Source organism: Cariama cristata, unplaced genomic scaffold, assembly GCF_000690535.1.
Source record: "Cariama cristata isolate BGI_N322 unplaced genomic scaffold, ASM69053v1 scaffold3202, whole genome shotgun sequence".
Lineage (NCBI taxonomy): Eukaryota > Metazoa > Chordata > Aves > Cariamiformes > Cariamidae > Cariama > Cariama cristata.
This window is the reverse complement of record NW_009601958.1, coordinates 40,119-50,495: the sequence shown is the minus strand read 5'-3', so window position 1 is coordinate 50,495 and position 10,377 is coordinate 40,119. Positions and strand designations below refer to the sequence as shown.

At 40.1% G+C, this 10,377-nt stretch overlaps 1 protein-coding gene across 1 annotated transcript in view; it reads right to left on the bottom strand.

The window, feature by feature from the left end:
* LOC104169655 (galanin receptor type 1-like) overlaps positions 1-10,094 on the bottom strand; it is a 16,430-nt gene extending 6,336 nt beyond the window's left edge. Inside the window, exons 1-2 of the mRNA XM_009710633.1 lie at positions 9,377-10,094; positions 7,693-7,758 (exon numbers count right to left, since the gene is read on the bottom strand). Coding sequence (XP_009708935.1) covers positions 7,693-7,758; positions 9,377-10,084 — 774 coding nt within the window. The 5' untranslated portion in view covers positions 10,085-10,094. The remainder of the gene's footprint in view (positions 1-7,692; positions 7,759-9,376) is intronic.
* Between the last annotated feature and the right edge of the window lie 283 nt (positions 10,095-10,377).

The window sequence follows — 10,377 nt, the reverse complement described above, 5'->3', positions numbered from 1 at the left end:
TTAGCAAAACAACTTGCAGGATTTCAGTTCTGATTAATATTCTTTTGCTGGATGGATCCCAGCATCTCCCATGCTCCTTTGCTGTACTTATTGTTGTACAAGCACCAAGGCCTTGAATATCACATTCATTAAGTCTAGATGAAAACGTTCCGTTTGTGTGAACGGAAGCCAAAGAAATAGTTCAGCATATAGGGAAGCAGTTACAGTGCAACTTTTGTCTGCCTCTCTTGGCCAGATGTTCAGGAATATCTGTCTACCTTGAAGGAATTCTGTATGTTTTACGTCAGGCTGTTGTATGACCTTTAAAATGCAGTGCTCCAGGGAGTTTCCCAAATTAACTCTGAATGTATTTGTGTTTACTTAGTTCTGGGAGCAATGAACAGCTAATTTGCATGGAGGTAAACGTAAGGTGGTGAATATATGAGCTGAGGAAGAAAACAGTCAGCTTCATAGAGGGAGATGTGCTTTGAACTGGCCGTTACAATTTTGGAGCAAGATCTTGGGCTTATGATAATTTTGTGAACAGCTTGATTCTCAAATAGTGGCTAGAAGAGGGGAAATTTTTAAGAAGTAATAAAATAAGGCAAATAAAATTTTAGGAATTATTAGGAAAGGAATAGAGAACAAAACAAGAGACACTGCTTTCCCACCAGGTAAGCATGGTTCACCTTTCTATTGTAGCTAAACAATAGAAAAGTATTAGCTTTAAATGGCTCATGTGGTCTGTTAACTGGAGCTTTTGGCCTCAAAGTTCCACAACTCCTACTGTCCTTTCAAGGGAGCTTGCAAAATAGCTGTGAGGTTCAGATCCCCAGAAACATTCTTAAACTTGAAAAAGCATTTCAGACTGTTCCGTTTGCAAGTTTTGTCCTGTACATCTATAAAGAATAAATAACAAAACCGAGTAAATATTGAGGAACCCTGATGTGCTCCAGAGGCTGATAAGACACTACAGGGCCATTTCATGATCAGAATAGACCTTGGTTTGCATTAATGGCCATTGTTAAATCATCTTATTTACTGCAAATGTACGTTCAGAGTTCCTAGGGCTGGGCTCTTATGAAACACTTTCCAGTGCTGTCAGACAGGGAATTATTAACTTCCCTTGGAGACAAATTATAGACTTGCTATACTCTGCATAATGCAGAAAGGAAGTAACAGAACTGAAATATACTTTATTTGTGATAAAGGGGTGCACAGGATTTCTTAGCACGTGGTCTTGCTGGCTGGCCTCAAGAAATGGTAATCCAAAACTGCAAAGGGGAATCCTGCAGCATCGCACCGTCTCTATTTTAAGGTTGGCAAACTTGTGCAGCTAGTGAAGCTAGTATTGCATTAAATGGGGGAACAGACAGTCATGTATCTCTTCTGCAAGCAGCCTTAGTTCATCATGCAGAATTTCAGCCTAAACTTGCAAAAAGTCCTAAACTTCTTCCTTGATCTAATGTACAAATATTACATATAAATGGAGAAGCATATTAAATTGAGCATGTCCAACATTGACATGTAGATGGCAAGCATATATAAAAATTTGCAAAGTAGTAATCTGAATTAAAGTTCAAACTCTTTGATAATGGAATATGAAGTCAGGATGTGACAAATGTTGTGCAAGGGAAATTTCTGCAATGTTTTAAGTGTGCATAAATTGAAAAAGCTGCTGTAGTTTGAACATAATCATGCTGTAACTTAAAAGTTAACAAATTGCAAGCCAAGCTCCAAGCACAAAACTTTTTTTTTTTTGGTGATGTATGTACCTGGAATATTGTATACCATCTGTAGGATTCTGTTAAAGGCACACTTGTTCTTTTCAGCGAGTGAACACTGACTTGGAGGGGGAGGCTGTTAGAGCTCTCCAGGTTATTCATAAACTAGGCCCATTCAAAGAAAATGTTTATAATTAACTTTACAACCATGTATCTAAACATTGCCCACAAGCATGTTGGCCTTAGAAAACAGGGCCCTCTTATCTATCCTTCTAGTCTCTAGATATCTTCAAATAAGACAGACTTTCAGTAAAATACTGTGGCAAATGGGACAATGATAGCAGAAAGATCACAAATAATGGAAGAGACGGGAAAGGTGACTTTGCAAACGTTATTCACAGAATGAAATCCACACTGGAAGCCCAGGTACATCTTGTGGCAATGTTGTCTGGGAGACAACAGCAGGGTCTTCAGATCCTGGAATCGTAGAATCATAGAATCATTTAGGTTGGAAAGGACCTTTAAAATCATCGAGTCCAACTATAAATAAGAATCGTGCTGAAGTGAAGCCTGGCATTTAAGACTTCTTTAGAGAAGATGCTTCATATACCAGTGTGCACTGGGAACTTTTTGCAAAGGCTCCCTTGAGGGGAAATTGGGTGGCAGTGCCACTCTATTTTAGGTGTATGTGTCAGAGCTCCTTTTAATTGTGCAGATAGCTAAAAAAGTCACAACTGTTTTGATTTTTAATGGGGTTTTGCTTCGGTACTTGGATAACGGACAGTGGGCATGCTTGTCTGCATGTGCAGCTCTGCTGGGTCCCTGGGCAGCTGGTGCTCCTCCGCTGGGTGCAGACAGCACACACCAGGTAAGCCTGTACAGAAGGCTGAGCACGGTGCTGTGAAGACAGGTACTGGGAAACGATGCTGTGTCAGCAAAAGGCAGAAGGAAGTGGTAGAGAAGACAAGCAAGAGCGTTCTTGGAATAACAAATGTCTAGTGCTGTAGTTCATTAAGCTTTGTTTCTGTGGGCTTGATTTATTTTTAAAAAAAGCTTTTTTTTTTTTTAAGGCATTGATACAGGTTACTGTTACAATACGATCTTTAAAGAGAGAGATTCAGCTAAGTTACCAAGTATCTGGGCCTCAGTAATACACTTCACACCCTCAGATTCAGTTAAATCTAGTATTATTTTGCTTTCTTTGCTACAGGAATGTAACTAGGGAAGTCAGGCATATACTTGCACAACACTGGGACTGCTCATTTGGCCGTGCTATCACCATCTCTTCAGAAATCGCCCTAGGTGTGCATCTGCCAATCTCCCTCACTTGTTCTGTAAATGTTGGCCTTAATGAGATTCACATGTTCCAGATTCACAAGATGTACTAATAGCAGATAAAATACTGGCTCCTCTGTGACATTTCAGGTGGCTGAATTTGGATTTGTCCCTGTAATACTTCCTTACTCCATGCGTTCCTGTGTTCCGTGACTCAAACTATGTGAATTAGGATGATGTTTCTTCTACCTCTTATCAGTGTTTACAGGATTTGGGGGTGGAAGGAATGATATTTAAGACTCCAACAAGGTCAATGAAAGCTATAGATTCAGAAATAAGTCATGACACTTTAAAAAATCTTACATGATATTACTGGGTTTTTTTAGAAGCAGCCTATAATGGAGAATAATAGCAATGTGTTTTCAGTCAGCGTGTGGAATGCTGTTTATGAGGAGTCCCTTCCCTAAGCTCTATGGCAAATCTTACATGATATTACTGGGTTTTTTTAGAAGCAGCCTATAATGGAGAATAATAGCAATGTGTTTTCAGTCAGCGTGTATGAGGAGTCCTTTCCCTAAGTTCTATGGCATTTGCTTTGTTTCTTAACTATGTTTTATGTTGAAGTGTTCTATCTTGAAGAGTCTCTATAGCACAAAGCAGAAGTGATCTAGTTTCTGAAATTCTGAATAGCAAAACAAACTGTTTGCAGTGGTAATGCAGGCAACCGTTTCACTGGAAAATCTTGGTCAACAAGACTCTGAGTCTCCAATTTGATTATTTTGAGACCTTTACTCTCATATGTAGCCCAGATGAATGTAGTGAGATCTGAACAAATAGCTGTTTGCAAAATTTGCTACTTATCTGTTTAAAACAAAACCAAAACAACTCCAAAAATCAAACAGGAAAAAACAAATGGACCAAATCCAAAACCGCTTCCCTTAGGGGTGGGAGGAGGATAATAGTTCAAGTGTCCTGCTTTTTTTGAAATTATAGGAATGAGTAGGAACTGAGTGGCCGTAGTTCCAGACTGTACTCTTTTGTACCAGTGTGAGACTTTGTTTTCCATATCAGTGTGGTCAACATACACGCTGTGAATTAACAGATGCTAATCAGGTAATTTTATTACCTCATATTGAAAGACTTTGCTGTTGTGTTACATTATCTTTTGATAGATCAAGACAATTAGGATTTAGTCAGTGAAGTGACACACATATTTCAGAACAAGACAGATGTTCTGTATATGTTAAATTAACCTTTTGAACATGGAGCAACTTTCATTTGTCAAACATCTTTGAGCAAAATAAGCAAAAGCTGTTTACTTAATCTCTGATGAAGTTTATGAATTAAAATATCCAAAACTACTTGTCACTAATAGACCAATTAAGTACATATGAAGGAAGCTAATTTAACAGAACTGACATGAACATACAAATTTCCTGTTAGAGTCTAATGTGAAGATCTGCTTTAAATGATTGACGCTTAATGTGCCTCAAGTATACTTTGAAAGCATATGCAGGAATTGAGCGTGTTTGCAACCTACCCAGGAAAGACTCCTTATAAAGTGCTAAGAGAAGTGGTTGAAACAAAAAATACTTGAAACAGGTACACTAAAGATGCTGTTTGTCCTGCAGAAAGGCTAGATGAGCAATTTTGGCCCATAAAGTGCTGGAAGGAGACAAATTGTGGAAGATTATGCGTGTGCGGAGGAATGTATTTGATTTTTCTTTCATCTGGAAGGATCACCTATTTAATTAGGTCTAACTGTGCCAAATGGAACAAGAATTGCTACTGGGCATTCCAGAAGTATGGCCAGGGAAATGCTTAAGGGGAGGGAAGAAGAAGTGCTGTACCATTAACCAATTTGAACAGGTGAAGTCAAAGGTATTTTTTTAAGATTGATCCTCTCAGACGTATCTAATCAGGAAACTCAAAGCTGAAGAAACTGTAGGGTTGTTTTTTCATCTAACTACCGGTCAAATCTGAAAACAATGCAAATGGATACATTTGAAAAAATGAGTGTCACAAAATTTTGTAACTTACAACTTTGTGGGAAAATGACAGTAGTAATTTTCGACTGTTGGTAGCATTCGTTTCAAATATAGCAAAGAAATGGGTAGTGTGCCATTATATATGGATAGGGACAGACAGGAGGGGAATTTAAACCAACTAAACTGTTTAGGGATTTGTTGGTGATTTTTGAGACCTAAAGCAACTTTTCAAACTTGTGAAGTCATGAAACTATTCTATGCATGCACGACAGTGCTTCTTAGCACTTTATTTGCTGTATTTTACATAAACAAAATTGTCAACAGATTTTGGTTGCCTTTTCTCATGGTAGCTGCTAAGCACACAAGACTCTGACTGTGCTTCCTGCTGGTAGTCTGTACTATCTGCCCAGAAATTACTCTTGGTTCTCAATTTTTATTTCACAGTGTATCTGTGGCAGCATCGGCATTCATCAGAAAGTCAGTAGGCAAAATAAGACTTGGTGTTCTTCAGCACAGTCTGTTTCACCTAGGTCTGGTGGTGTTCCTGCAGCAGACAATACACAGCAGCTAATTGTTGCATAATTTGTTGCCTTAGAAAAGGTGATCAAAAGAATGTTTATCAGAACCAACTTGAAATTAGACGAGCTGGACTAATAATGTTAATCTTAATAAGATTCAGGAACAAGCAGATGAACAAAGTGGTATTTGTGAGGCTTTATGCTTACTTTGTGAACTCGGCAACTGAACACAGAAAACATGATCAGAAACTCTAAGGGGAAAGGGAAAGTAACCCCCATCAAGGAAATATTGTGCATGGTATATTGTAACTTCTACAGTCATCTTGCATTGTGAGATAATACTGCAAATACCAGTTGAGTTCTAGCCTTACAGGCAGTGTAGGTGCAAGACTGATTAGGGATTGATACTCATAACTATGTTACCAACAAAACTGAGTGCATGTTAGTGAATGTAATGAACCATTAGAAACTAAATATAATCCATAGTCAAATCTGGTTAGGATTCATAGGCATAAAGGACTGACAAAATAGCTGTAACAGCTCTAAATCAGAAATCTAAACCAGAAGCAGCACAGACCAGACCATTAAAACTGTAGCACAATATTGCAGAGGATACACCTGAAAGATGATACTATTTTCTATTAAAAATGCTTGAGTTTTGTTTGAGGTGCTACCACAGCTGCTAAGGTTCACAGTTAACCTCCTAAGTACCTCTGCTTTTTCCTGAATAGGTTGCTCACGAAGACATCTATGTTGATGAGAACTGTATACCTTAGCTACATGCAGAACATTAACCTACTCTTTTCCTTCTGAGATAAGGATCACATGGCTATGTTATGTTTAGGGACATACTGTTTTGTCTCTCTGGCAAAAGAGAAATCAATAGAGGTACCGGTTCAGGTTATTATGAGGTACAGCTGCAGCATGCTGAAAATCTAGTATCTTGAATTCCTCATCTTGTGAGTGATCTAGGTTTACAGGGACATCCTGTAATGCTAGTGAATAAATCACTGAACACACCTTGTTATGCCCAGAAGTGGTTCTGTGTCTCAAAACATCTGTAGCTTATTGCAGCTGTGGTACTAATGTCTGGAGGTTTTTTTTGCTGGAGTCGTGTCAAAGCTTTGATTTCCGTGTCTTGCACCCTTTTCAATCAAATGGTCATGTTTGCTGTAATGACCCTCGTGGGTTTTTTTCTTACATAGAATCACAGCAACATCTTGTAGGGCTGCTCTAATGTGGCAGGTGGCCACAGAAACTGGCCAGCACTTTGGCTGAGAGTAAATCAAAGCATTCCCTAGTCATGTCCACGGATGGTGCTCTATCTTCTCGGAGGCGCTCACACTGCTCTTTCTGCTTCTACAGTTGCTGTGCTGCTGGCACAGCACTGGCACTGACTCTCCTATCAGCACCTACTGACAGTACATTAGTTCCTGTCTTTGCCTAGCCAGATAGCCTACGGTTTCATTTATCACTGCACACTCAACCATTATACCGTTTCTGACTGAAATAGCATTTTCCCCTTTTGTGTCAGGTAAATCTGATGTTGTATCACTGAAGCTGGTGAGTTTCGCTACCTGAAAACTTCTATTAATTATGGCTTATTCACTCTAAGATTCTGAGACAGAAAAAAAAATTCTATCCTTAACATTTTTCCCAATAAATACTTGCAATTCTGCTGATTTCATGCAGCTTGAGCCAGGGATAACCGTATTCTTTGACTTGCAAAGGAATCAATCCAGGATCTGAATACACCATCTACTTAGAAAAATCTTAAAAGCAAACTGCAGCAAAACTGAAGTACTTCAGTTCCAGAGTTCATCGTGTTATTTTCCTTTTAGCTTGCTGAGGTGTACTCAAAACACCTAGATATTTTTGTAGTCCAAGTGTCTTACTGGCTGCCAATGTAAAATGGAAGTATTTGTGGGATTCTATTATAGCCCAGGAAATCAAAAGGCAGTCCAGCAGGTGTGTATATAGAGATCAATATAGCATTTCAATAATGGCATCATTATGTACTGTGTCTATAAAGATATAGCAAACTGTCAATATGAATTCTGAACCTGAGCTGAAAGACTGATACATGAATGACACTTCAGTGTGCAGATGGACCTTGAAAAGGCTATTAGTTATTCTAGAAACCTGATATACCTATTATATTATCCATTATATTATAGTCCGTATATAGAGTAAACCAAAGATATTTACCTTCTTCTTTGATCTCTCTGACTTCTTGGAAACGTTCTTTACTTTCGTATGGAGATGATATAAAACCTTGGTGGGGGGAAAAGGAGCAATATATTGAATAGGAAATTGAATTGTATATATTAGTATTTGAACTTCTCATACAAGCAGCAAAAATTAAAATAATTGTTTTAAGATGACTTCAACCAAAGTTGAATTTGATGCTTTGAGACTTTTAATTCTAAGCCTTCCACAGTTCTTTCTCCTTCAAGAAACAAGGTTTGGAAAAAGCATTAAAACTGCTATGCTTCCAGAAGATGTAGTTCAGCATTTATTAAGAGTTCAGCTGGCACTATGCTGAAATCCACAGCAGTCTTTCCGTGGATTTTGACTTTTAGATTGTGCCTCAGACTATCTACATTTATTGTCTAGGCTGATTATATACACAGGCAGGGAGCAGGCTGCCAGTACTGTAGGTACCCTGGTATGACTGTCCTGCCTCTCCTGAATGCAGCACTAACAAATGGGGCAGTTGGGGTGAGTTCTCCTTTCAGAGGGAGTGTCATAAGAAATGTTAGAGCACTATAGGGAAATTCTTATTTAACAACATCTAGATAAAACTTTTGAAACCTGATTACAGCAGGGCAGTAACCTGGCAATGTTTATACTTTGGCCTTTAGAGCTAACAGACTGAATTTTCTAAAGCAATAAATGAACAAAAAAATGCCTCTGTTAAATGCAGCTTACCTTCCAGTTTCTGCTGTGCTCGTCTAGGGCAGTGAGGGGACAAACAGCTGGAGCTACAGTGACAGGAGTTAAAAGCTCTACTGGCTTTTCCCTCTTGTGACAAGCAAGGTCTGAGGTTTAGAGATTTTTAGCTGAAGTCTAAGTGCATTGTCCTGCCCTTAGCACTGATGGTAGCAGAACAGATCAGTATTGTAAGTAATGTGTTTCTTGATTGAACAGGCATTAACTTAAATTCCAGGAAAACTTTTTTCTTCCCCAAGAGCTTAGACCTGCGACTGACTAGTGACAAGGAAGTCCAGTCCCTGGCAGTCCAATGGGTACTCCACAATAGGATATTAATTCAAAATTCACAGAAAACTTATTCTGCGTGCTAGCACAATTCGTTCATTTACTCTGTCTTAAACATGCTAAAGATCAGTAAGGGGACACCAAAAATTTGAGCGATAGCAATCCACAAGAAAGGAAGAGATTTCTTGTTGAATAAAACTGATCCTAAGATCTCTTTTTGCAAGTCTTTGCAAGACATAGTTCATGAGCTTCCTGTCAAAAAAAAAAAAAAGGGAAAGAAAGAAATTGAGGTTATGTCTTTATATAATACTGTTTCTGTACACTCTCTGCATAGCTTCTTCCTCCATGGGTTTTCCATCTTGCCAGGGACAAACAATTGTTATCGAGAAAGAACAAACTGAAAAATAGGAAAGCCAGCAAGAATCTTTAGGGGATTTGGGTGTCAAGCTGGCTGTCAATTTAGCAGTTGTAATCCTTTTTGTGAGCTGGTATAACGTCATTCTCTGTTTTCCTTCCCTGCCTCAGGGAAATACTCTATACCAGGAGAGAATATGGGAAGGATTGCATCTATTATTTGTTGTCTGGGTAGCTTGAGTGTATGCATCCAAGCCACCAAGTGTCTAGGAGTGACCTTTCCCTCTATTTAAACATTACTTGCATCCCTCTCACCCACCTTGGCATAGCAGCAGGTAATGAGCACCAGGGGCAGGAGATATCCCACAAGGAGGATGGTAATCTTGTACATCTGCTTGCCTGTTGAACCATCTGCCCAGTGCTCCCAGCAGAAGGAGCTGTTGGGTGCTTGCTGATGACCACTCATGAGGGCCTGGTGCTGGGCCACAGGGGTGGCAATGAGTAGAGAGAGCAGCCAAATGACACCCACACCAAGGGCAGCGTTGCGCTTGCTGCGGATGCAGAATGAACGCTTGGCATGGACCACAGCAATGTATCTGTCCATCGACATAGCCACCAGAGTAAAGATGCTGACCAGCATTGTTGCCATGGCCAAGTAGTGAACCCACTTGCAAAAGAAGGCACCGAAGATCCACTCTGGCAGGGAGTAGATGGTGGCCTGGAAGGGGACGCAGAAGACCAGAAAGGACAAGTCTGCAATGCTCAAGTTCAGGATGAAGATGTTGGTAGTGCTGCGCAATGGGCATCCCCCAGGCCGGAGACGCCCCAAAACAACCAACACCAATGTGTTTCCCACCATTCCTAGGAGAAAAATCAACCCAAAAAGCACCGGTACAATCACCACCTCCGGACCGCCCCTGGTTGCTACTGACCAGCATGTTGGGCCCCCTGTTTGGTTAGTCTCAAGGCTGCATTTGCTGTTGTTGGCTTCAAGGGAAAGCATAAAGTTGTCTTCCTGCTCCTCCATGGAGCCAGGCTTCTTGGAAGGCAGGGAGCAGTTGCTGTAGTCCTGACTGCGATTGGGAGGGTCTGTGTTTGTTAGTGGTGAGGCTGAATGCTTGGGTTTTCCAATCGTCTGTGTCTTTCCTTCAGGAAGCGATTTTCCTCAGGTGATTCTTCCAAGCTCTGTCTGTCTCTGGTGCAGATTATCCCAGGAACTGACCAAAAAGGGAGTTGAGGAATTTTTCTCATCCAAGAGGTAAATGCAGGTTTGGCAGTTGGTGCTGGAGAAGTTCATGTGGCAGAGGAAAAGTCCGTGCC